Source organism: Trypanosoma melophagium (assembly GCF_022059095.1).
Source record: "Trypanosoma melophagium isolate St. Kilda chromosome Unknown ctg25segment0, whole genome shotgun sequence".
In the NCBI taxonomy this organism is placed as follows: Eukaryota; Euglenozoa; class Kinetoplastea; order Trypanosomatida; family Trypanosomatidae; genus Trypanosoma; species Trypanosoma melophagium.
The window spans coordinates 272,099-298,277 of record NW_027125156.1 but is presented as its reverse complement, the minus strand read 5'-3'; the positions used below and the strand labels follow the sequence as shown (position 1 = coordinate 298,277).

Sequence of the window (26,179 nt, the reverse complement as noted above, 5' to 3'; positions counted from 1 at the left end):
ATGTAATTTACTTCTCAAGACATGCAAAAGAAGCAAGGATGAACTAATGAAGCACGCCAGCATGTTCTGCAGTGAAAACAAACCAGTGTTGCAGTGCACATCTGACGGTTTTTCCCTTGGAATGTGTTCCTCCATTTCTGTGTCTGAAGAATTGTCTCAGGAGTGGCACCGCTGCTTTGAGAGAGTTGTGCTTTGGCCGTGTGTCGTTCACTCTGTGGGATGGCGGTCCGATGGTGGAGAAAGATAGGTTGCTGAGGGGTATATATGTGATCGTACCTTCCTCATATACATTGTGGAGGGGATGGGGATGTGTGTCTGTTGGTTTTTTTGGAGGGCACGGGAAGAAGTTGGAGGCGAGGCGGGTTGTGCAGCACTCCTCTACTCTGCCCCTTGATGGACTCTGCTGCCGTGTGTCTGTTTTGTTATTCGGCACTCTGTCAGTTCCCAGTGCTTCTCCTGCAGTTGGGAGTAAATGCTGAGTGTGGGTGGCAGCAGTGGTTTTCTTGTTGCTGCATCATTGCGGCCAGAGATGCTCTTACTGGTGCAGCATGGATGGGTGACGTGGGATGTGCTTGTTGTTGGTTTTTATGTGTGAGGGGTTGGTGTGTTCCTTTTTTCTTTTTGGTATTTTCTGCAAAACGAGTGTGTGTGTGTGTGATTTATTTCTAAATGGATGCCTCATTCAATTATTTGCCTTCAGGGTATCCCAGTGGTGCTCGTTACGCTGGGTTCCATGTTTTCCCATGGTTGCATCTTCAGTCCCATTGTTGTTGTTCTGTTTCTCTCTGTGTTTGTGGTGCCCTTCACCCATTTCTCTCTGCCATGTGTGTTAGCCGTGCGTCTCTTACTCTTTTTCTCTTCTTCCCTGTTATCGCAGACCCAAGCAACCCACAGTGAAATTGAATAACAAGGATGCTCGTCCAACTGCGCCGTGTGGTGTACTTGTTGGTCCTTCTGCAGTGCTTTATAGGCGTGTCTGGGGAAGAGGGAGTTCCAGGTGGAGCGGCGTTGTGTACGGGGCGTGGGAGTGAGTTCGTGGTTGCGGAGAATATGTTAAATGGGGCTTTGGTAAACTTGCATGAAGTAATTGAGGATGGAGAGGCATGTTTGAAAGCATGGGGAGAAGACGTGGTTGCATGCAATAGGAATGCTGAATTCATGGGTGTCACCGCGAATGAAACGGCCGATCTCGTCAAGAAAATAATGGGAGCAGAAAATGGTGCCAATTGCACTGTTGATACGACAGTTTCGGCCTTGAAAAAGGAGGTGGATCAAAAGAAGGCAGCGTTCGATGAAGCCGTAAAAAAAACGGAGCGGTTGGTGGTATTGGCGCGTGATGCACAAAAGCTATGTTCGGCTGTCACTGGTAATGTGGACGACCGATTCTTGCGATTAAGCAGTACACTGAAAAGCTATGAGGACCACCTCGGCTACAAAGAATACAGCGTTTGTGTGACGCCAGAAAAAACGGAACGCGTCACGGAGGTCAAGAGGTTGCACGACGAGTTGAGTGGCATCAAGAGAAGGCTCGATGTGATGAAGGGCCACACGCAGGTTTGCAGGGTTATCGGCGGAGCAGTGTCGCCAGTGGGTATAATGAATAAGGCACTTAAAGATTTGTCCAGCACCTGTGGACAGGAAATCACGTCGAGTGAAGAAATCAAGGTTCCAGTGGAGGGTAAAGGGGAGAAGAGTGAGAGATATGACGAAGCAGTGATTTTACCAGATGGAAGGCTTCGAAAGAATGCCACGGATAAGACAACCATGGTGTCCATGAAAGCGGGTGAGCAGTTCCCATTTATAAAAGGGAGTGCGTTACAAATAAATAAAACGACTGTCCAAAGGTTCAAGAAGACGTTCGATACGGCTAGAAAGATTGTTATTGAGGAAAGAAGAAAGAATGAGGAAAAACGGTTGGCCGAGGAATGGGAGAGGAAAGAACGGGAAAAAAAGGAAAAAGAAGAACGCGAGCGTGCGGCTGCGGCGCAGAGGGGGAAAGAAGAGAAGGAGAGAAGGGATGCAGAGGAAGAGGAAGCACGGAAAGCACGAGAAGAAGAAGCGATAAGGCTTGCAAATGAGGCGAGAAAGGCCAAAGAAGAAGAGACAAAAAATTTGTCAGAGGTTGCGGAGAATAAAGCCAAGGTAGAGTTGAAGAAGAACAGGGAAGCCGAAAAGAAGAGAGATGGCAGCAGCAGTCCTGCATTGTTGCACGGTCCCTTGTTGCTTCTTGTTCTGCTGTGTGTGTTGGGTTGCACTCTTGTGTGCTGATCGGTGTTTCCATGACACACGGCTGCACAGTGTTAACCTTTGTTCGACTGGACATGGATGCATTGTAAGGTCACTTTTCTTTTTAATGGATTTTGAAATTTTTCTTCTTTCCCAGTGCGATAAATCTCTTGTTTGCTTGTTTGAAATGGATACATCTATTGCATTCCCTATGGCGCTCATCAGACGACAGACCATCTTTTTTGTGATGGAGTGTTCTTTTTCTTTGTTCGCATTATCTGGGTTCTGTTTTCCCGCTGTTCACTGTGTGTGCCTGGTGTGTGTGTGTGTTCCGTAATGTTACTAACTTTTGCTTTTACCCATGGGAATGGGATAGAATCCCCAATGTGTTTTAATTGCTGTGACTGAAATGTGAAGAATGGCAGGCGGTCCAAGACACACAAACACGCACACAGTAATAACCTTCCTTCTCTTTGTGTGTGGACTGTCATCATGTGTGTGCATCATTCCCATTGCTCGCCCTGTACGAAAGGCACACACACCAACTGCAGGGAATTGTGTTCTTGTCTCCTGAACATGTTCGCATGATGATCACGGCTTTCTTTTCATTTTATTTGTTTTCATTGTTTTGTTTTCCCCCTGTGTGGTGCTGTGTGTGCGTGTCTGTTCTGCTGCAATATGGTGGTGTGCTCCTCAAGCCAACCAATAGGCGTGGTGCTTTGTGTTTTCCCGCACCGTGCATCAGTACAGACACGCAGTCCTTTGCAGACCAATTCTTTTATACACTCTTCCCTTCTTTCTTTTTGTGTGTGTTTTCTTTTCATAATTAATTTGCACTGTGTGTGTCTCTTTTGCGTTTCCCCATGCACCTTGTGTGTGTTGGGTTTTGTGTGATAATCTCTTTTTTATTGCTAATTGCAGGCTGCAGGCTATGCAAACAATGAATACTTCGACACTATACTTTTACCATATAATAAATACTCGTTATGAAACATAAAGTGGATGTGACTGTCTTCAGGCATCGCAGCCACATTAAGTCATGAATTTCTTTTGGTTTTTCATTTGTGCTCTATTATTGTGTCTGCCTCACGCGGTCACTCTCTCTTTTTTCTTTACATTTTTATTTTGGTGAAAATATTGGTGGGTTGCGGGTGTTTGAGAGTGCCCTTCCTATCTGTGTCCTTGTGTGTGTTGGGGTTTCTCCTCCCAGCGCCCAGGTAATGAAAACACATTTCTTTGTTCTCGCCTTCTCTCTCTGTTGGTGGTGTCACTCACGGCATGACCGCGAGCATATTTCTCTGCCCTTGTGGTGTAGTGTGTTGTGTGTTTTGCTTGAGTGACTGCAGCCTGCGGGGAGGGACTGAGACTGATCCGCTTCGGCTTCACGTAATGGGTCTGTTTTTTTCTTTTTGGGGTGCGTATTGATGCAATGGTTTGATTGGTGTGGGTGAATGCTGCTCTAATTGGGAGTGTCAGCTGTGATTGGTGTGTTATTGTGTGCCGCTGATATCCTGTTTTTCTTTTTTCCGTTGCTCTTGTGTTTTCTGTTCCTCTCTGCAGGTGTGTGACTCAGTGTAGGGTTTTAGTGTATGCCTTAGTGCCTCTCTGGCATGGGCATGTGGGTAAGATGGAAACTCTGTGTTGCTGGACCGCGCCGCTGCGGATTCTCGGTGGTTGGTGTGTTTCTGCTGGACGCTGATGTTTGCGGTGCGCTAACTGTCGGCGTGGCGACATCCCCCGCCGCGTGTTTGAGGGGCTGGAGTGAAGGTGCGGTTCCTTCGCGGTGTTGTGTGATTGGGGCCGCACATGAGCGCACTGTTGGGATTCCCTCTGTTGTGAGTTGCAATCTGGCGAAGTGATGGTGAGGGGCTGGGCGAAGAGAGCATGGAGCCATGTTTGTGGTTTGATTCTGCTCTGACTCTGTGGTGTGTTTGCACTTCTCCTTGTTTATTTCTGTTGTTGTTGATTGGGCTGCAGTTAACGTGTGCGGCTGTTATGGTTGGTGTGCCGTGCCTCCCCGCCACTTTCTCTTTCTCTCTATCACTGTGTGTTTTTGGGAATGTGATGTGAACCATCGAGGCATTTGCATTGACCACAACGTGATTCTTGGACCTCTTTGCGCCAAGCCACCCAACACAGGCACGGGACTGACATGCCACACTTCTTCCCCTCACACACCGTGCCTCCTTTCGTTCCTCTCTTCCACGCAAACTCGCATCCCGTCCTGTTTTGCGCGGCTCACGCTCAGCGTTCAACTCTTGCATTCGGGGGAAGGGCATTCCAAACGCGAAGGCTCACGGCGGCGTGGGGCACCTATATACAAGCACGCCTGGAGGCTCATCCTGAACGGGATCGCACTCCGAACGCAGTCGCGTTGGCCTGGTCGAAATTCCTGTCCGACGGCAGTTGCGGCGCGGCATGCACTCCAAACATGCAAGTCACACAGCAACACACCAACACAACCACTTTTTGCGTCCCTCTCCAAACGAGAGAACATGCATGGGCTGGCATGAGCGGCATGCTTCGCTTCGGCGGGGCTCGAGGGGCACTTTACGTCCCGAGGCGCTGAACCTTGAGGCCTGAAATATCATGCTCAGGGACTTTGAACTTGAGAGAGAGAAAGGAGGTGAGAAGGAGAGGGGAAAGGAGGAAACCCGGCAACCAGTCTGCACGAGGCGCGAGCCGCTCGTCGTGGGGCTCGTTGTCGGGTTTCGCCCTTTACTTTTTTCCCCGCGACGGTGATGAAGCAGACGACGCTGTGGCCTCGACATCGCCGGCGTCTTGGCGGAAAAGACGGGGCGGAAGAAGATGTGACCCCGCCGCCGCCTTGGATGCCTGGAATGTGGGGGCGAGGGGTTGCGCCATATCCCTCTTCCTTCCGCCCCGGCCCGCGCAAAGAAGAGGCAAGGAGCCCGGACCGAGAGGGCGACACAAAATCCGGATTTACGGACGGTCTCCGGTGGCGGCGGCGTTTTTTTCTCTTTCAGGCCCGGCCCCCAAAAACCGAGCGGAAAGCTGCGGCCCAGAAGGCTGGCAGGGCCCCTCGCTTGCCGGAGGCCGCCGGGATTGTTCTTTTTCTGCTGGGCCGCCCCGGTCTCTGGCAGTTTTTTTTTTTGCGGGCCCTTTCTCCCCGGCCTGGCGTACCGTGGGGTGTTTGGGAACGGTTCCTTCCTGCTGCCGGGCCCCCAAAGGGGAAAAAGATCGCCGGCAGGAGGATAAATTTTTTAACCGGGAAGTGCCGTGGTGGCGCGGGCGTTCCCGAATTTCATTATTTCGGCCGTTTTTTATGGGGCAGGTCCTGGTTGTGGGTTGTTGTTTTTTGCTGTTTTTTTTCGCTCTTTGGGCCGAGCTGTCGTTGATAATCGGTGGGCGTTCGGGGTCCTTTTTTGGACGGATTAAATCAATAAGCGGAACCGCGGGATCGTTGACTAAAATCTTTCAGCCCATGAACGAATTCCTTCAGAGCTTTATGGGGTGCGCTAATGGGAGATGCATGCCGAAATGTGCCCATTTTTAAAGTTTCACCCGGCCAGTTCCCGAGCTGCCAAATGAAGGCGGTTGTTTTTTCCCCCGCTGTGCTTTTGGGCCGCTGGTGGGAAGGGAACTTGGGGTCCAATCCTCTTTTTTTGGAAATGGCGTTTGTTATGCCAGGAAAAAGGTGGAGTCGCATGTGCGACGGGTTTTCTTTGTCTTTTCTTGCGGCGTGTTTTTGTTGGGATGGGGCGTCCGCTGTGCCAGACCTAAAAAGAAAAAAAACAACGAGGCCCCTGCGACCGTTCGTTTTTGGCGCAGTGATTTTCCGCTGTCCTTTTTGTGATTGTTTTACTTGTGTTTTCTTATCTTTTTATTTCTTGGATTAAAGGAGTTAAAAAAAAACATTTAACCAAAGAAGAAATAAGAAATGTAGGCAAGAGGTGCTCTTGATGAGCTTTCCTCATTCTGTTTTTCCCTTGAATGTTGGGCAGGGTTCTCTGTTTAAGGATTTGCGAACGGTGTTCTTTCTGAAATGATAGTTTATCCTATTTGTTAGCCTCGTAGAGGGACACTTTTTTGCATTTAAATTTCTTTTCAACTTGTACATCCATTTGATGTCGTGGTATTTTGCGGCGCTACTGGTTGTGCGAGTCCATTTCTCCACATTTCCCATATTTCATCCAAGAGATCCCTCGGTACAGTGTGCTCCCATGTTCGGAAAAGATGCTCGTAGCGCATTTTGTCTTTTTCTCGCTGAATCCATGGTTCTTCTTCTAGTTTGCCATTCTTCCAGGGTACGTACTGGAGCAAAAGATGTGGCAAAGTAACCATAATGGCGTTTAACATCGGCGGTCGGTCGCGGAAGAGCTTCATCACAGCATCTACGATGTACCAATAATTTAGCAATTGTTCCTGTTGTTTCATTTCTACAGCTTTCAAAAAGCATTCATCCAGTACTTCCATTACTTTGATAACCCCAATGGGGTCTGCGCAAAGGGTGTCGCAAATTGTTTGCACCACTGTCATGGACCTTTGCGTGCATCTTCCAGAAAATTCTAGAGCAATAATGCGCCGCAGGAGTTCTTGCACCGCCGCATGGCTATTTCCGCTTTTTTTGGCGGCTGCTTCCTGCGGCTTTGGATTTGCTGTGGGCATTTTTTCATCAACTTTTACCCTTTCATTTCCATCTCGTGTGGGGTTTTCTTGCGTCTGGTTGGTGTTCGCTTTCGCTGGGGCCGTCTTGGTTTCCGGCCGAAAAGGTTGACACGCCATTTCCTCAACAAGGGCGGGGCCCCTTTCGTCAATTATTGCCGGCGGCTGCGGCGGCCCCCAAGGAAGCGGAGCAACAGGGTAAAAGGCGGCAGGTGCGCCATGGAAGCCCTCCAAGGGATACCCTCCATCGGGTGCCGTGTCCGTCCTCCTCCTGTTTTTGCTTCCTTTCCCGGGGGTTGGCTCCGGCCTCGCCCTTTTTCTCTCCCTAAATGGCGCCCTCCCGGCCGACGCCCAGCCTTCCCCGAGCCCGGACGCCATTCCCTACCCTAGAATCCTACTGGCGCAAACCCCCTCTCCTTTTTTGTTTCCCTCGTTTTCGGGGTTTGGGGTGTGGAAATAAAAAGGCAACGAGGCAAGAAACAAAACAAAAGAAAACAAAACCACCCGATGGTTTCGGCGACCTCCTTTAGGAAAGTGAATGTAAAAGGGAATGTTGGGCAACTGCCGGGGATTAGAGAAACCTTAAAAAATAAAGAGGGCAAAATGATGGGAACGGTCGCCAAAAAGGTTTTCATTCTCGGCTATATTGGGCCCAATTTCCAGGCCCAACCCGGAGTTAATGGGAAAGGGAAAAGAGACCCCGAAACAGCCAAAGGACGTGCTGTTCTGGAACATATTATTATTATTATTATTATTATTATTATTATTATTATTATTATTATTATTATTGTTAATTTTCTTGCGGGGTGCTTTGGTCTACAGGGGTGGGCCTTCATCAAGTTGGTCCGCGGAATTCTTCCGATGCCCGGAAAAAGGAGGGAAAAAAGTCGCAGCGAGTCCAGTCGAGTAGGATAAGTTCCCTTTTCGCTGCTTGCAACTTGGTTTGTTTTAGATATCTACCACGGCTTTATTTGATACCACTTCTTCACTTGTAAAATGCAACGAAAAGGAAAAAAAACTCGGACAGTTGAGAGGTATCCTCCCGCTAGACCCGGGAAACTTCTGCCCTTTCCTTCTTATCGCGGTTTTCAAGGCAAGGCCCATGAAGGGGGTTAGGAACAAAAGAATCAACCACCAAGGTTTCGGAATGGAGAACGACAAAATAAAAAAGGAGACACAATGGGAGGTCAGTGGGGATCATGTTCTGCTTTTTCTCCCCTTTTTTGTTTTTATTTGAAACCCTGCGTTGCCAAAGAACGCCGTGATGGCAGTGGTACGCCTTTGTTTCTGGGGTTCTTCCCTGGCATGAAGGGTCTGGATCTATTGGTGTGTCTTCCTCGCCCTTTGCTTCTATTTAAACCCCAAATATTTGAAGGGGAAACATAAAAACAAAATTCACCTCATCCGAAGAAAGAAAAAGAAGGAGAGAAATGTTTTACTTTATCATTGTACAAAACATGCATTGTCTCTTATTTTACAAATAAGTTCTTGTATTTTACCCCGATAATCTCCTCTAGAAAAAAAAAAAGAAAAAAGAGTTACGAAACATATGTATTCCCGGTATAAATTCATTTTCTACTTTTGAGATACGCCTTCCCGTTGTTGAAGATATTATACTCGAACAGTATGTGCATATTGTTTTTTTTTCTTTTTGCCATCTTTTTTCTCCTCTATACAAGAAGCCCGAACAAACAAAGACACTATATCGTAATCAAAAATTCCTATTTTTTTTTTTAACCCTTTTCCTATGAAAACCTTTCTGAAGCTATGTTACTATAGCTATTTTTTTTTCGCTTTGTCCCATATCAAGAAGAAGTCCCTTTATTGCTTTTGTTTTTTCCGTGGCACCACAAATAAAGATGCTTTGGTTGCCGTCAGGAATCACAGAGCTAGCGATTTCATCAGCGTAATCAACACCGCCCACCCACCGCGTAGGAGGGTGACGTAAAATAAATGTGCAACGAAACCTCTCGGGTGAAGAAAGCGCAAGGGCTTCAAGTTCCCCTCGCCAAGGTATTTCCGTAACTTGATCAGCCAAAACAAACAAATGGAGAGTTTTATTGACATCCGTTTTCTTCAAAACGCTTCGAATGATTTGCATCATGGGGGCAACCCCACGAGAAGTTGCAATGACAACATACCCTGGCGCTTTCAGGAGGAATTCATACCCACTCTCAGATGATTCTGCCACTTTCATCTTCACAACATCACCAGGCTGGAGCGAAGAAAGCCATAGTGACTTGTTCTTCACTTGATGGGGGTCCAGAACAACACCCACAACACCTTCCTCATTGGGCAATGTAAATGGGGTAAGAACCTCAGGCTGCTTCTCACCTTTAAGGGTACTTAACATCACTCCTTGAAGTGCCTTTAATCCTGAAACCTGGAAGCTGCTCGGGAGATTAAACGTCAACCAAAGAAAACCACTCTCATCCTCTACAGAACTTCTCACAGTTAATTGCGACCATTTATTATGCCAAAGAAAGCTGGCATTGTCATAGAGAATGTGCGCCGCACGATCACCCGCAATCTTTCCAAACACCACACACTCCAGTAAAGAATTACCACCGAGTCGATTGCCACCATGTACACCTCCTGTCACTTCACCGGCACCAAACAATCCAAGAATTGGACGACGGCTGCCAAAATTAATCGTTGAAGGGTGGTCGTCCATCTGCATCTCTGCTGCTGGCGAAATAAGGCAGCCACCCATAGTGTAGTGAATGGATGGGGTAACAAAGGCAACATAGTACGGTCCCTGAGTCCCCAATACACACGGGTATACACTCTTTTGGGTTCGTGGACAAGTTCGCAGGGCCTTTGAGAGTTCCTCATACTCCGCAAGTGTAGCGCGTAGATTCTCTACGGGACACTTGATGAGAGCCGCAAGATCCTCCACTGTATCCACCCTTACAAACAGACCCAGCTTCTTCCAATAGAAGCCATGAGCGTTTACACCAAAGAGTTTTCGTGCTGCCTCATTAAGTACACAGTAAGCAAAGCGACTGCCATTAGACTCTGGGTACTCATCACCCTGCTTGATGATGGCATTCGATACAACCGAGCGGAGATCAAGCTCATTCACAAATCGTTCACCTCTCTTGTTTAACAGAATACCACCAGAGCCGCGTAGTGCCTCCGGGCCAAGGAACTTTGTTGGGTTTGCTGGGTCTTTTGGGTTGATGAGACCTGTCGGGTGTAGCTGTACCTTGTCCATGTCCACAAGTTTGACACCCAGTTCACTGGCGAGTTTCACACCATCACCAGTGGCCCAGGGACCGTTAGTTGTTGGGAACCCGGACAGCTGCGGTGCGTACTTTTGAAGGAGGGAATTGGCTGTCTTGTCGTTAGAGAAACCACCAGTGGCGAGGATGACGGCATCTGCCATCAACCGCCTCTTCTCACCGTCGCTCTGGGTGATCTCCACACCGCTGACTTTCACCTGCACAACTCCATCATGACGTGTTCGGCTCTCATGCAGCAGTGCAGTTACAGAAGTGTTCTCCATGACTGTTATGTGGTCCGAGAGATTATTACGGATATGTCGCTCTAGTGTTTGCATAATGGTATAACCAATAGGCACTGGAGTACCATCCGATTTGTCAGGAGCGCGGTGTGTGCGTTTACGACTGTGTCCACCGAGTTGTGAGAGTACTGTTAATTGGACACCAAGAGATGTCAACCAACGAATGGCATCTGCGCTTTTCACCGACAGAACCTTAACAAGACCAGGATCTGTGTTGCCACCGATACCCGACTTGAAAGTGTCTCGCTCAAAGTACTTTCCCCCATCCATGATACCTGCCTTTGCTTGAGCGCGAGTACCCCAAGCATTTATACCGGATGTGGCTTTAGCACTATTACCACCAAGTTTTGGCTCTTTTTCCAGGAGGATTACTTGGGCACCACAGTTTGCAGCCTCGATGGCAGCAGATTGACCAGCAAGTCCTCCTCCAACAACAATGACGACCGTGTCACGCCCCCCTGTTAACGTGTCTTCAACAATAACGTCCTTGTGATGACCTTCCATAGAAAAGGGAGCTACCACGGCGAGAAGTGTGGTGCTGAAGAAAAGTATTAAAAAAAAACAAATAAGTTCACGTGCTAAACACCTTCCCTGTCTTCGAGTGTGATTACTAAAATATTTGCTATGAATATCTTGTGTCTTGCTACGATCCTTTCTATAGGTATATGAATACATTAATATTAGTTTTTATATATTTGAGAAAGCAACAGGGCAATAAATATATATTTGTATATGGATATAATTAAAATTTGCCACGCGTTGCAATAAACGAGCAAACGACGTTCTCAATTGTGTCAAAATCACGCGCAAAAACAGAGAGAGAGAGAGAGAATACAAAAAAAGAAAGAAGGACGCAACAAGAGCACTGAGAATCATGCGGATGAGAATCAATGTAGACAGAAAACAAGGACTATATATATATAAACCGAAATAATGAAGTGTATGAAAGTATACACTCTCTCACACACATATATGGATTACCCCGTGCATATTTTTTTAAAAAAGAAAAGAACGAAGTCGCACATTAGAGATTTCCAAGACAAGGATTTTCTTTTGCATTGCCAATAACATTACTCATTCCGGTTTTGTTGGCAGGGTCGTGGATGAGAAACGCACATACAATACATACATACACATACACATACACAGAGAGACACATAGTTCCAAACACATACCAAGCAGCACAGGAGCACGGACATACACAAATAGAACGAAAAAAGAGAAATATTCCTTACCACACCATGACAATCTATTTAAACTCCCCTTTCCCATATCATAACAACTACTAAAAAGAAGACCACCCTTTTTGATTTCAATTATATCATCAAGCAATCAACAGAGTTTTTACCTATTCCAAACACCTCGCCAGTGGAAACGAGAACTATAACAAAAACACTTTTCGCTCTGCGCGCACCGCAGCACATTTACATGTAGATGTGTGTCCACGCCCATACATTACCCTCTTTCTTCGCCATGTTTCTCTCTCTCCCTGTGTGTGTGTGTGTTTGCGTAATGATTCTCTTTACGGCGACAAAAGTGATGAAAATGTGTACCGCTAAAATTTAACAAGATTTTTTTCGTTTTGTAGTGATTTTATTAAAAATGGCAAAAAGTTAAAAAAAAACACTTCCTCAAAGTATCGACCACTACTCTCTCAGATAACAACGTATCCCAGTAGCAACGGGATCCTCATTATCATAGCTTGTTTTCTTTTTGTTGTTCATTCCAATTTTGTAATAACCCGTAACATGCATAATCATGAGCGGGGAAAAAAGGAACAAAAAAAAGAAAAAAACACACACAGATACGTAACGAAAAGTAAAAAAAAGGACAAACAAAAGAAACAACCAAACAACAACAACAAAAAAAAAAAAAAAAAAACGAAGTACGTAGAGAGAAGTACAACAGTTCAATCAATAAAATTATATCTTGGATGCCGTTTGAGGGTCCACCTCGTCAACCGTACGTACCAGACGCATGTTGTGTCCAAGGCCCTTCAAAATCGACTTAATGATACGTTGCATCACTGGTGGACCACAGATCGCCACCAAAAGGTTATCAGCCGGTGGTTGCACCTTGGCCCTTAGAATACCCTTATCAATGAACCCAACACCATCAGTCCACAATGCTGGTGGTCGATTCAGAACGAAAGTGGTACGGAATTTACCCTTTGAATCCTTCTGGTGCTGCTCAAGCACCTCGCGGTACGTCAACTCAGAGACATCCTCAGCAGCGTAGATGAGACGCACACTTTCAATGGAATCAATAAATGGTTTCTTAAGGGCTGCACGGATAATTTGCAGCATTGGTGCTACACCTGTGCCACCGGCAATGAGGCAAAGTTTCTTAATTACATGTCCATCGAAGAAAAGGTTGCGTTCACTGAAGCGGCGCTCAATCACAAGACCGCCACATCCCTTCATCTCCACGGCATCACCAGGTTGAAGGGCAGATATCCACTCCTTTAGTGTACCTTTATCACTTCTCGCCAAAATACCAATCACACCAAGGTCATCTGGTAACGTAATAGGACTGTAGTATCCAATCAATTGCCTTCCATCCCATTCACCTCGGATGGCAATAAATTGACCAAGTTGAAGACCAGAACGTTGCAAAGCACCAGGAAGATTAAAGCGCAAGATTCGGGAACCAGCACCATACATACCACCCTCACGTACCTCACGCAAAACCACTGTTGTCCACGATGTGAACGACAACGGAGTAGCCTTTTTCTGCAAAATTGTTGCTGCACGATCACCCGCAATCTTTCCAAACACCACACACTCCAGTAAAGAATTACCACCGAGTCGATTGCCACCATGTACACCTCCTGTCACTTCACCGGCACCAAACAATCCAAGAATTGGACGACGGCTGCCAAAATTAATCGTTGAAGGGTGGTCGTCCATCTGCATCTCTGCTGCTGGCGAAATAAGGCAGCCACCCATAGTGTAGTGAATGGATGGGGTAACAAAGGCAACATAGTACGGTCCCTGAGTCCCCAATACACACGGGTATACACTCTTTTGGGTTCGTGGACAAGTTCGCAGGGCCTTTGAGAGTTCCTCATACTCCGCAAGTGTAGCGCGTAGATTCTCTACGGGACACTTGATGAGAGCCGCAAGATCCTCCACTGTATCCACCCTTACAAACAGACCCAGCTTCTTCCAATAGAAGCCATGAGCGTTTACACCAAAGAGTTTTCGTGCTGCCTCATTAAGTACACAGTAAGCAAAGCGACTGCCATTAGACTCTGGGTACTCATCACCCTGCTTGATGATGGCATTCGATACAACCGAGCGGAGATCAAGCTCATTCACAAATCGTTCACCTCTCTTGTTTAACAGAATACCACCAGAGCCGCGTAGTGCCTCCGGGCCAAGGAACTTTGTTGGGTTTGCTGGGTCTTTTGGGTTGATGAGACCTGTCGGGTGTAGCTGTACCTTGTCCATGTCCACAAGTTTGACACCCAGTTCACTGGCGAGTTTCACACCATCACCAGTGGCCCAGGGACCGTTAGTTGTTGGGAACCCGGACAGCTGCGGTGCGTACTTTTGAAGGAGGGAATTGGCTGTCTTGTCGTTAGAGAAACCACCAGTGGCGAGGATGACGGCATCTGCCATCAACCGCCTCTTCTCACCGTCGCTCTGGGTGATCTCCACACCGCTGACTTTCACCTGCACAACTCCATCATGACGTGTTCGGCTCTCATGCAGCAGTGCAGTTACAGAAGTGTTCTCCATGACTGTTATGTGGTCCGAGAGATTATTACGGATATGTCGCTCTAGTGTTTGCATAATGGTATAACCAATAGGCACTGGAGTACCATCCGATTTGTCAGGAGCGCGGTGTGTGCGTTTACGACTGTGTCCACCGAGTTGTGAGAGTACTGTTAATTGGACACCAAGAGATGTCAACCAACGAATGGCATCTGCGCTTTTCACCGACAGAACCTTAACAAGACCAGGATCTGTGTTGCCACCGATACCCGACTTGAAAGTGTCTCGCTCAAAGTACTTTCCCCCATCCATGATACCTGCCTTTGCTTGAGCGCGAGTACCCCAAGCATTTATACCGGATGTGGCTTTAGCACTATTACCACCAAGGTTTGGCTCTTTTTCCAGGAGGATTACTTGGGCACCACAGTTTGCAGCCTCGATGGCAGCAGATTGACCAGCAAGTCCTCCTCCAACAACAATAACACGCGCTGGAAGCGAACCAGCAATGCGTTTTTTCCGCATTTCTGCATTTTCTGTCGCAACTTCAAACATGCGCGCGACCATTTCGTTTTCTCGCGTATAGGCTGTATAATCCTTTACAGTGTCACGGACGTAGCGCCAGCGATCCAGCATGTACCTCACTTTTACTGGGTCTCGCAGGATAAGACTTGCTGTGGCTAGCGCATCTGCATACATAGCGCTGTAACACTTTACTGAAACTTGTGCGAGTTCATTAACTGATGGCATCAGAAGAGATCTTGTTTTCCAGTCAAAGATAGAAGTGTAGAGTCGATGGTGTGGACCTTCTGTCAAGTTCTCGTAATCCCCACTTGTAGCCAATGCCTCATTGTCGAGCGCAATTACACGAATAAAAGGTGGGTTTTGTGGAGGGTTATCCAGTTCTTCAATTGATGGAGGACGAACAATACCAACCATCCATGGAGTTCTGCGGGCATTTACACCACTCGCACGGCAGTCACCTCCCCACTCAAAAAAGACATTATCGTAACCGGCAGCGTTAAGCTTTTCCACCACATAGTCAACAATGTAGCCCTTACTGACACCACCGAGATCCAACCGTGCTTTATCATGCTTGCGTGTAATGATACCGGCATCAATATCAATGTTGAAGCTGTTTGGCATAGTGCAAATACTCATGAGAGACTTTAGTTCTTCAAGTGGTACTGGTACGCCTGGCTTGAGAGCTGTGCGCAGTACATCGAGAATAGGGGCAATAGCAGGGTCGAAATTACCACCTGATGAGTTAAAAACACGCTGACAACATGCCACAACACGTTTGAGGGGAGCTGACATAATGTGTTGCCGTCCCACTGGCAACCTTCCAATATATGAGACCTCACTATTGGGATTGTAGTTATTTAGTACAGTATCAGCAAGGGTCCAGGCGGACTTCAGGACATTATTCGCCACCTCTTTGGCGCTGTCCATCTTATCTGCGTCCACCACAACTTTAAGGGTGAAGGGCACTGTAAGTTCAAGTCCTTTTTCCATGTACTGCATAAGTGATTGCATTGGGCCATCCTGGAGAAGTGCACGGGCTGCTGCATCCCGTTCACGTGCTGCCTTTTCCGGGTCAACGGCTACAACAGACGCAGAAGATCGTCCGTCAGCCATTTTTAACAGTTCAATAATAGAAGATTGATATTACTCGTCTTTTGTTTTCCTTTACTCTTCACTTCTATTTGCTATTAAATTCCTTTCCACAGTTCTTTTTTGTCTCTTCCTGGCGTTACAAGAAACGATTTGCAGAGCCTTTTTTTTTTTTGATTTTATTCTTCTGTACTGTCCTTTGGACAAATAAACAATATATATATATATATATATATATATATATATATTTGTATGTGTTTTTGTGTGTTGAAGTTTCGTGAATTTACTGGCGAAACAGAGCAAACAAACACACAAGAAGGAGGACACTAGCAGAACGAAGAGATATGACGGTGTCGATTTTTTACACTTTGTTTTTTACTTCTTGTTCCACTTTTGCTTCTGTTTTTGGTTTTTATAACTCCCTTATTCTTTTTTTTTTAAACCTGCTATTTTTTTTCTTCCTTCGCTTTTATGTTCTCAGTAATTGCAATAAACAACGACGCAAAAAAGCTAAGACAAAATTAACTTCTGTATTTTTAATTGGTTTTCTTTTCCCTTTCTAGTGATAGCGATTGAAATATACTTTTGTGTGGTTTTCCTATCAGCCAAAGCATAAAAAAGAAGAGCAAAAAGAGAGAATGAGCATAGTAACACATGCACACGCACAAAAAAAAAAATAATAATAATACAGAATAACAACATAAGAAAGAAATATTAGTGCCACTAAAAGCAACAATTCCAAGATTGCTGGAAGTAACGCACTTCTTCTTCAGAATTCCGCAGTCACCCACATCCAAACAAATCTCAATGCAAGGAACCAACATTATCAACCACAATGACCAAAAACAACAACAACAACAACAACAAGAACAACAGCAGCAACAACGAACAGCACACACACACACAAAAAAAAAAAAAAAAAAAAAAAAAAAAAAAATAATTCGCATCGAAAATGTGAATAAAAGCAAATTACCGTGGTGGAGCATGAATACCACCATCACTTCGCGTAAACGCATCCATGACTTTCGCCTGTACTTCTGCCAATCCCATCGGGGGCCGTGTGTCTTCCTTGTGTGCATCCATTCCTGTTGTTTCCTGTAGAAAACTCTGCAGTTTTTGCTCACGTCGACCAACCGCGGCACTCACACCCACCGCACGGTCTGCATCCTCCAATACACCAGGCAACAATGGTGTTTGCATACCGGAAACAAGTGTTGCAATTTCACTATACGCCGCCTCCCGCACACCCTCACCAACAATCATTTTGCCACGACTTCGTGTTGTATCTATTTTATAGCGAGCAGCCTCAGACATAGGGAGTTCGTTAAACTCTGGAGCAATCTCACGTTGGAGTTCAAGTCCTGCTTGAAAAGCCGCCTGTCGACGTGTTTCGTTACCAGATTCCTTATCGTGTATCATCCATCGTCGTAGTAGCAAATTGTACTGCTTTCCCCACTCGTAGTAACCATCACGAAAGTGTAAAACATTCGTGTAGCCCATCCAACTCAGTATCTGAGCTGCCATGAGGGCTCGTGGTCCATATTGACAGTAACATATAATCTTATCTTCAGGCCGAGGCTTTGCAAAGCCAAACTCCACTTCAAACTCTTCTGGTGTCAGATGAAAGCCATCAAACATCTCATGGGCGGGGAGAACCTTGGCACCTTCAATCATACCCCATGAGGTTACTTCGTTAACAGTACGACAGTCTAATAACACAAATCCGTCGTCATACTCCGGACGTGAAGAGAGTAATGCATCACGGTCTTCATCTGACAATTGAGTAAGAACTTCAGGAGATACTGCAATAGGAGCATCGTCTTCACCACTGCTTATTGTGGTAACCCCATGGGTATTATTATAATTACTACTACTACTACTGGCTATTTTACTTCCACTCAGTCCACCGAGAATAGGGTATTTGGCTGCTTCTAATACAGAGGACGCTCGTTGCTTGCTTAGCTGCTCAACCTTTGCCTTTACACGCGACTTCTTCTCCAAGAATTCTTTTCTTCTCGCATTACGAGAGCGAATAAGATTGGCAATGAATGCACAGTCAACCTGTGGAATGGATCGATCCAAGTCTTCCAAAGAAGGCTCTGTCCAATCTCTTTCCTGTGATGACTCACTTTGCTCATCGCTAGTAGTAGATGAAATCTGACCATTTATTTCTTGCAATTGTGATGACATAAGCTGAGTCTCTTCCCGCATCAATTTCACCTCACCTTCAAGCTTACCAGGGCTCTCCAACTCTATTTGGGATTCAGAATGCCTAGAAAATTTCATATCCGCAGCACCAAAAGCCCCTCTTCGCTCCTTCCCCTCCTGTTTCACCATTCTACTCTTCCCTTCATTCGATAGAATTAAAGCCGTGTGGCGCAGCATAATAGCGCGGCGTGATGACGGATGGTACTGAGCACCAAGAATTGCGGGTTGCAGGCAGAACCGTCGCCACATAATGTTGTATAATTAAAGAAGAAACACCAACAACAACCAAAGGCCAAACGAGAAAAAAAAGAGGAAAATGTTCAACTTCTATTCCTTCCTTTAAAACCTAAGATGAAAAGGGAAAAAACAAATAAATAGAGAAAAGTAAAATATAAACCACAAATAAACGGCTTTTTCTACATACAAAGACATCAATTGCATATTTACTTGCAGTGTCAAGGAAAAAAAAAAGAAAGAGCAAAACAAAGACAAAAAAAAAATAAAAACCGTTCAGACAATAGCAAGTACGCACATACGCCCAAACCAAATATGTATGTTGTTGCTATTATCATCAAACGTTTTATCGCTCATCCTTCACATTTTCCCCTTTCTTTTATTGAACTTGTAACTCTCCCATCTATCGCAGCTAAAGACGCATTAGCTTCGCAACCAATTTTAATGAGTCTAGGAATTACAATTATCAACCAGTTCTTTTTAGAAAAATTCATTGTCTCGTTTTGTTGTACATTACCACGGAACCACTCCTTTTTTTTAAAATTCCCTATTGGCACAGACTGTTCTTTCTTAGTAACCTTCCGTATAATACTGCTTACAAGTCTCACAGAACACTCACACCTATTCTTACCGAGGAACATTACGAACACGCATAAAAGACATAATTTGCCGGTATTTCCCTCACTCCAGATCAGTCAAAAACGAAGAAAGTCCGTCTAATCCGCTTCTTCACGTATACGCCGCATATAGGCACGGTAGTATTCATCGTCTCTCTTACCGCGGTTGAAGTCCTCCAGTTGTGAGTAATCAATTCGTTTTGCCAGAAGTTGCTGGATTTCCTTTGCAGGAGGGTACTGCCCAGCACAAAGCCACGACCCCGGTGGATTGCACTTGCGGTTCTTCGGATTCGCCACCCACTCCTTACTCTCCTTGCTCACGTTCATTACTTTATAGATCTTCACAAGGCCGTAGCGTGAAACATAAGCAAGTTGGAATAGCCGACCGTCAACCGACACACCAGGCACACTCCCAGAGGCATGCAGATTGTAGAGCAGTGATTTTCGCATCATTGGTGTTGGCTGCGAAAATTCTTTGTCATAGAAACCGAAATTAGAACACAACGGGTCGTCTATAGGACAGATATCACGATACACACTGTTGCCAATGCGTGCCATGTGTGGGGATTTCATGAGATCATCTGCCTGATGCCCACTCCAGATAAGAACATAGTCAGCAAGGTGTCGGATGAGAGAGTGTGCTTCCTTCACTGGAGAGGTGAGCAATTTTCCAATTGTGGCAATATGTTCATGGTTCCATGTGTTGCCATCGGCGAGACTGGTACGGTTACCGATCCCTGTGATCTGATAGCCATAGTCCCACCAAGCAAGTACGCGGGCATCCGCTGGTGTGTGATTTCGCAGCCACATGTAGGAAACATAATAATCATCTATCAAAAGAGTTTGTCCTGTTCTTAGTTTTGCCTGAAGAACGAGTTGTGGACTTGAAAGGCTTTCAGCCAAATCTTGGCAATGCTCATAGTAACCAGAGTAGAATAGTTGTTGTGCGACCAGGGCAAGAAGAAGTGCAATAATCCCACCAGATAAGAATGGTTGTCGACGACACAATCTTTTCCACTTTAGATAAAGTCCGCTTTCCATATTTCGCTCTGAGTGTTTCTGTCGGGATTTCGTCTGTGGCTTATTGTTACTCTCAGCATCATCCCGTGACAGAAACCATGAGTCCAATGCAATGTCTATCAATCCGCCTAACACATTACCTGTTAGCACCGTCGCAACTGGCCCCGTGAGCAATATCAGACGGATCATTCTTATTGAAAAGTAGTACGCAACCAGCGAGTAAAGGAGAAGGAAGGTTTTCCCATGAGTGCACCGCATACAAGAAGAGATGGAGGTGACGATAAAACCGACAAACCAACCGAAATAACAGATGTGCAGATAGGTCCAGAGTGAAGCACTTGATGCTGGCTGATGCTCTGCAACAGAATCAACCAGAGGATTACCTGTACGTGTGTGCGCTACAAAGAGTGCACGCACACGTGAGGAGAGAGGACCAAAATATCCCTGTGGTGCCAATAATAAAGCGATGAGTACGAGTGCAGCAAGTGTTAGCATAAATACCCGCGCACGAATCTGCAACGATTTAACAGAGCGGATGGAAACACCAGCACGGCGCCTCACAATCTCAGAGAAGTGCAGTGCCCACATAAAGATAAACACCAGTAGTGCCATCAGCTGCTCTAGGGACCGGAATGGCGTTGATCCCACCGGTGGAACACGCGTTGCGATTGCAGTTCCAACAACGAAGAAGAGAGAGTACGCCTTGAGTAAGCTGGTGTTATACACACCACGTATCCAATCCACCAGTACGCACACTGCAGCATGAAGCGCCACCATGTTTAACACGAAGATGTAACCGCCCCAGGTTGAAACCATATAACCATATGCGAGTCCTGTGAGGACTCCAATGGGCCATGATTTCTCAGTACGCAGTGAACGCACCCACATGTAAAACGTCAAGAGCATGGCTGCCAGTGCGATACACTCATTATCGTATTCACCAGCCATAGAGCGCATCAGATGGGCAGGGGAAATTGCAAAGAGAGCGGCTGCTAGAGCACATGTCGCCAGTGATCCCGAGGTTTCGTACGACAGAAGTGCGACAAGCATTGTCGACAGAGAGCCGAACCACGCCGGCACATAGACGCAAGTATCATTTATCGACATGTTTACTCCCAATATGGCCAATACTCTTTGGATGACCACACTAGTGATCTGCAAACCAGGATAGATAGTGGTCCCGACAGGGCGTCCGAGTGGGTACCAACTCATATAATCATACCACTCAAAGAAGGCCCGCCATCCATGTTCACTGAGGTACTCTGTGGCGCGGTAGTTAAACCATGGGTCAAATTCATGAATGATTTTGCCATAAATGTGAATGGGATAAAGTCGGATGCTGTACGCCTCCCATATGCCAATTAAAAGAATAGCCGTAAAAATGCAGAGGTAAGCATACTTCAATACCTTTGTGGATAATGGAAATAATCCCCAAAAGTATACCGTTTCACTCGAAGTGGCTACGGGTGTGGTTGACGACGTCTCTGCCTTCTCTGTCTTTGGCAATTTGCTGGTGTTATTGTCTGTTGAAGGCCGGGGCTTCTCGCCACTTTCCGTGTCATCCACGCTTGATTTACCCATTTAACGCAAATAGCGGTAGAGAAAGAAGAACGGATAATGGTTGTACGAGTGATCTTCCAAGTCCACAGGTGCCGCGAACGGTGCTATCAATTCCTTTTTTTTTTCGCTACTAACCGTTGTGTAATCCCCATTTATCACACATAAATAATAAAAAAAAGAACCCCACAAAAACAAAAAGGTACCACATAGACAAACACAGAGACATTCATCCCAGAAAACAGTGCATAGAGAGGTTTAGAGAGCTTGAAAATATGAAAACAACAAGACGAAACAGAAAAAAGCAGCAACAAGCAAAGGAGGGTAGAAGAAAACCCTGCTGTATCTAAAACAAGCAAGGTACAAGAGTACACAATTTCCCGCAATGCCAAAAAAAAAAAATGAAATAAAAAAGAAACATTTTACATACCGAGTACAGTGTTTCCTTCACAAGAAAAGTTCTAGCATATTGGTAAAAATCATTCTCATTGCAGAGTGCATTATCTTGAACAAGCTTTCCTTTCTTCTTGAGAATCCCTTTGCTCGTCCTACTCAGACGCGCATGAAAATAAAACAGAAAAAAAAATAGCCTTACCTCTCATGCCGTGTACGCCGCATATAGGCACGGTAGTATTCATCGTCTCTCTTACCGCGGTTGAAGTCCTCCAGTTGTGAGTAATCAATTCGTTTTGCCAGAAGTTGCTGGATTTCCTTTGCAGGAGGGTACTGCCCAGCACAAAGCCACGACCCCGGTGGATTGCACTTGCGGTTCTTCGGATTCGCCACCCACTCCTTACTCTCCTTGCTCACGTTCATTACTTTATAGATCTTCACAAGGCCGTAGCGTGAAACATAAGCAAGTTGGAATAGCCGACCGTCAACCGACACACCAGGCACACTCCCAGAGGCATGCAGATTGTAGAGCAGTGATTTTCGCATCATTGGTGTTGGCTGCGAAAATTCTTTGTCATAGAAACCGAAATTAGAACACAACGGGTCGTCTATAGGACAGATATCACGATACACACTGTTGCCAATGCGTGCCATGTGTGGGGATTTCATGAGATCATCTGCCTGATGCCCACTCCAGATAAGAACATAGTCAGCAAGGTGTCGGATGAGAGAGTGTGCTTCCTTCACTGGAGAGGTGAGCAATTTTCCAATTGTGGCAATATGTTCATGGTTCCATGTGTTGCCATCGGCGAGACTGGTACGGTTACCGATCCCTGTGATCTGATAGCCATAGTCCCACCAAGCAAGTACGCGGGCATCCGCTGGTGTGTGATTTCGCAGCCACATGTAGGAAACATAATAATCATCTATCAAAACCGATTCACCATATGAGTTCTTTACATAAAACATAATTCGTGGGTTTGACATTCCGTAGGCCATGCGTTCGGCGACATTCACATAGGAATCGATTGCTGGATTAAACAAGAGTGTGGCAAAAACCAGTACGGCGAGACTCACACGGATGGTACGAGGCAAGGATTCGAGACAACGTTGGATTTCCATATGCAGAAATAACTCTGTCTCTCCATCATTCTGTCCCTTCTTAGCTTTTTTGGATGCCTTTAAACCTCTTCTGCGGGCAGAGTCCGTTGTTGTTGTTGTTGACGTTGATTCTCCCCCTTTCCAGAACAGCTGTTGCAATGCAAATGTCACCGCGAAGCCAATAGGTACAGCAGCACACGCCGTTGCCACAGGTCCTGCTAAAAGCAGTAGACGCGACATTCTGCCGCTGAAGTACAACGCAGTAAAAGAATAGCAGACAAAGAACGAAGAGGCACGTCGCATTGGGTTCTCTGGGTATATAAGCACAATAACGACACCAACAAACCATAGTGGATAACAAATATGAAAAAAGCTCCAGTACGAGTCTGCACTCGCCGGTCGATGCTCTGCAACAGAATCAACCAGAGGATTACCTGTACGTGTGTGCGCTACAAAGAGTGCACGCACACGTAAGGAGAGAGGAACAAAATATCCCTGTGGTGCCAATAATAAAGCGATGAGTACGAGTGCAGCAAGTGTTAGCATAAATACCCGCGCACGAATCTGCAACGATTTAACAGAGCGGATGGAAACACCAGCACGGCGCCTCACAATCTCAGAGAAGTGCAGTGCCCACATAAAGATAAACACCAGTAGTGCCATCAGCTGCTCTAGGGACCGGAATGGCGTTGATCCCACCGGTGGAACACGCGTTGCGATTGCAGTTCCAACAACGAAGAAGAGAGAGTACGCCTTGAGTAAGCTGGTGTTATACACACCACGTATCCAATCCACCAGTACGCACACTGCAGCATGAAGCGCCACCATGTTTAACACGAAGATGTAACCGCCCCAGGTTGAAACCATATAACCATATGCGAGTCCTGTGAGGACTCCAATGGGCCATGATTTCTCAGTACGCAGTGAACGCACCCACATGTAAAACGTCAAGAGCATGGCTGCCAGTGCGATACACTCATTATCGTATTCACCAGCCATAGAGCGCATCAGATGGGCAGGGGAAATTGCAAAGAGAGCGGCTGCTAGAGCACATGTCGCCAGTGATCCCGAGGTTTCGTACGACAGAAGTGCGACAAGCATTGTCGACAGAGAGCCGAACCACGCCGGCACATAGACGCAAGTATCATTTATCGACATGTTTACTCCCAATATGGCCAATACTCTTTGGATGACCACACTAGTGATCTGCAAACCAGGATAGATAGTGGTCCCGACAGGGCGTCCGAGTGGGTACCAACTCATATAATCATACCACTCAAAGAAGGCCCGCCATCCATGTTCACTGAGGTACTCTGTGGCGCGGTAGTTAAACCATGGGTCAAATTCATGAATGATTTTGCCATAAATGTGAATGGGATAAAGTCGGATGCTGTACGCTCGATAGATGGCGTACAGGAGAAAAAGAATACTCAACCCAGTGAGAACGCGTTCCGCATTGCGATACTCAAAATTAAATTTACCGAAAAGGATCAACTTTGATGAGGTCATTTTCTACAGTAGAAAACCCGTTTGAAAGCACAGCACAGTCCAACCGTATACTTTTCTCTTTTCCTTTTAAAAATAATATCCCACGTCCTTTTATTTATATTTTTCTCTCTGATTTTAGACAGAGGGGGACGGCGGTAATTTAGAGTACCAGTTGCCGTTCTTGGCCTGACTCCTATGCTTAACTATTTCTCTTTTTTTCTTTTTTTTTGCTACCCTTCTATTTCTCTCTGTAAATTATAAGTTTTGGTTTGTTAGATATCAATGAACCCTTGATACACTTCGAAGAACCACAGTTATGAAAAGGAAAAGCTGTCCAAAAAGTATAAAGGGTACATTTCCCCCATTAAAAGCATGATGAGAGAGAAAGACAGAAAAAAAAAGATGATTTAAGGTAGAAATGACGTCCAGAAGAAGAAACCGCGAAGCAGAGAGTTAAAGTTAAAATAAATACAAAAAAGAGAGGAAAAAAAAGGCGAAGAAAACACATACCCTGTCCAGTACCTTAAAAAATAGGGAAATTACTCAAATTGAAGTAATAGCGGTACGAAAAGAAGAAATAAAGGAATGAACACTCCTCAGAATAGATTTAATACTGCTGAGTGACCGAGTTTGAAGGTTCTTGTTGAGAGATAAGAAAGTCTCAGTGCATTTTTTTACTACTTGTCTACCGCTAGTTTATTACCATCTCTCTCTCTCTCTCCCCCCATTATAACTTCTTTTCGCATCGCCCAAAACTCCCTCCTACGGAGGCTCAAACGTGCCCATCATATTTCTTTTCTCTTTTTCTTTTCCTCAGAACTAAACACATACAATTCCCCATACTTCCACAACCTGCCAAAGGGGGAAGTCCTGTTTCTCTGGCTTTCTCCCACTGTGCTGCCATACTCTTATGCATCACCACCAATAGTCACTACCAGCAGCAGCAGGTGATTATAATGATGATGATATAAAATTAAAATATAAATATATTCAGAAGTGAAGCACCACAAAAAGGGTTTAATCCTCAACTTCATCATAAAAAAAGGGCATAACAGCATGACTCACAGAGTCTGCAATATTAATAAATATACACAGATAACAGCTGACGCTGAAGAAGAAAGGACTAGGAGTAAGCATTGTATTTGAGTGAACCCAGAAACGAAAATGCAAAGAACACAGATGCACACATACACATTACTCAGACTCCCTTGTACTCCTTTGGTATTTTATTTTTGTTTTTACCTACTTTTCATCATTCCTACTCCTGGAGTTCGGTTTGGAGAGGCTTCATAGGGACTTGTATGTTTATTGATTATCTCTTTTTTTTTCTTTCTAATACGGCGTTTTTATTTTATTTTCCTTCTTCAATGGAAACAACAGACCTAACTTTCTGCTGCAATCTTTTCAAGAATAATCCGCGCGAGGGCATCTGCCGGTGGTACGGAGCCACTCTGCAGCTTTGAGTAAATCAGTGTATTATCAAGATACACTTCAAACGCCCCAGACTGCAGAAGATTTGATCCGATTATATTCAAGAGAAATCCACCGGCGATAATCATACCACGGTGTTCCATAACCCACGGTATCAGAATAGGCGGCAGCACTGCACTGAAGTACGGTGCGGCAAAGCCAAGCGCGAGGGCAATGATAAAGCCAATGGAGCAGAGTGAGGCAAGGGATTCACGTAGTGGTCCTACGGGATACACAGCGTCCTCAAATATGAGAATTGGTCGTTGTTGGTGTTGCTCTTTTGTTGTTGTTGTTGCTTCCTGTTTTCGTTTTCGTTTTTGTGATTGCTGCTGGACCAGAGACGGCGGCAGACTACGTTTGAGATGATGTACCATCTCCTCGTA

At 45.6% G+C, this 26,179-nt stretch overlaps 9 protein-coding genes across 9 annotated transcripts; 1 reads left to right on the top strand and 8 right to left on the bottom strand.

The window, feature by feature from the left end:
- Positions 1 to 912: 912 nt before the first annotated feature.
- On the top strand, positions 913 to 2,336 carry LSM04_005460 (uncharacterized protein; the record flags this gene model as incomplete). Its single annotated transcript, XM_067336696.1, has 2 exons — positions 913 to 1,810; positions 2,299 to 2,336. 2 exons carry the CDS (start codon positions 913 to 915, stop codon positions 2,334 to 2,336), a joined length of 936 nt encoding a protein of 311 aa, XP_067191012.1.
- Positions 2,337 to 4,477: 2,141 nt separating this feature from the next.
- Positions 4,478 to 5,091, bottom strand: LSM04_004394 (uncharacterized protein; the record flags this gene model as incomplete). The annotated part of the gene is made up of 2 exons (XM_067336695.1): positions 4,478 to 4,805; positions 4,964 to 5,091. The coding sequence occupies 2 exons, from the start codon at positions 5,089 to 5,091 to the stop codon at positions 4,478 to 4,480; spliced, it is 456 nt and encodes a 151-aa protein (XP_067190995.1).
- Positions 5,092 to 6,294: 1,203 nt separating this feature from the next.
- On the bottom strand, positions 6,295 to 7,230 carry LSM04_005824 (uncharacterized protein; the record flags this gene model as incomplete). The annotated part of the gene is made up of 1 exon (XM_067336694.1): positions 6,295 to 7,230. One exon carries the CDS (start codon positions 7,228 to 7,230, stop codon positions 6,295 to 6,297), a length of 936 nt encoding a protein of 311 aa, XP_067191019.1.
- A 1,387-nt stretch (positions 7,231 to 8,617) lies between these two features.
- LSM04_003128 (FAD-dependent oxidoreductase 2) lies at positions 8,618 to 11,053 on the bottom strand (the record flags this gene model as incomplete). Its single annotated transcript, XM_067336693.1, has 1 exon — positions 8,618 to 11,053. The coding sequence occupies one exon, from the start codon at positions 11,051 to 11,053 to the stop codon at positions 8,618 to 8,620; it is 2,436 nt and encodes an 811-aa protein (XP_067190977.1).
- Positions 11,054 to 12,300: 1,247 nt separating this feature from the next.
- Positions 12,301 to 15,732, bottom strand: LSM04_000695 (Oxidoreductase FAD/NAD(P)-binding; the record flags this gene model as incomplete). Its single annotated transcript, XM_067336692.1, has 1 exon — positions 12,301 to 15,732. One exon carries the CDS (start codon positions 15,730 to 15,732, stop codon positions 12,301 to 12,303), a length of 3,432 nt encoding a protein of 1,143 aa, XP_067190941.1.
- Positions 15,733 to 16,677: 945 nt separating this feature from the next.
- On the bottom strand, positions 16,678 to 18,165 carry LSM04_001404 (Rhodanese-like domain; the record flags this gene model as incomplete). The annotated part of the gene is made up of 1 exon (XM_067336691.1): positions 16,678 to 18,165. The coding sequence occupies one exon, from the start codon at positions 18,163 to 18,165 to the stop codon at positions 16,678 to 16,680; it is 1,488 nt and encodes a 495-aa protein (XP_067190952.1).
- Positions 18,166 to 18,866: 701 nt separating this feature from the next.
- Positions 18,867 to 21,368, bottom strand: LSM04_004949 (Oligosaccharyl transferase; the record flags this gene model as incomplete). Its single annotated transcript, XM_067336690.1, has 1 exon — positions 18,867 to 21,368. One exon carries the CDS (start codon positions 21,366 to 21,368, stop codon positions 18,867 to 18,869), a length of 2,502 nt encoding a protein of 833 aa, XP_067191004.1.
- A 567-nt stretch (positions 21,369 to 21,935) lies between these two features.
- Positions 21,936 to 24,347, bottom strand: LSM04_002443 (Oligosaccharyl transferase; the record flags this gene model as incomplete). The annotated part of the gene is made up of 1 exon (XM_067336689.1): positions 21,936 to 24,347. The coding sequence occupies one exon, from the start codon at positions 24,345 to 24,347 to the stop codon at positions 21,936 to 21,938; it is 2,412 nt and encodes an 803-aa protein (XP_067190966.1).
- A 1,361-nt stretch (positions 24,348 to 25,708) lies between these two features.
- Positions 25,709 to 26,170, bottom strand: LSM04_003536 (Selenoprotein; the record flags this gene model as incomplete). The annotated part of the gene is made up of 1 exon (XM_067336688.1): positions 25,709 to 26,170. The coding sequence occupies one exon, from the start codon at positions 26,168 to 26,170 to the stop codon at positions 25,709 to 25,711; it is 462 nt and encodes a 153-aa protein (XP_067190981.1).
- Positions 26,171 to 26,179: the final 9 nt, after the last annotated feature.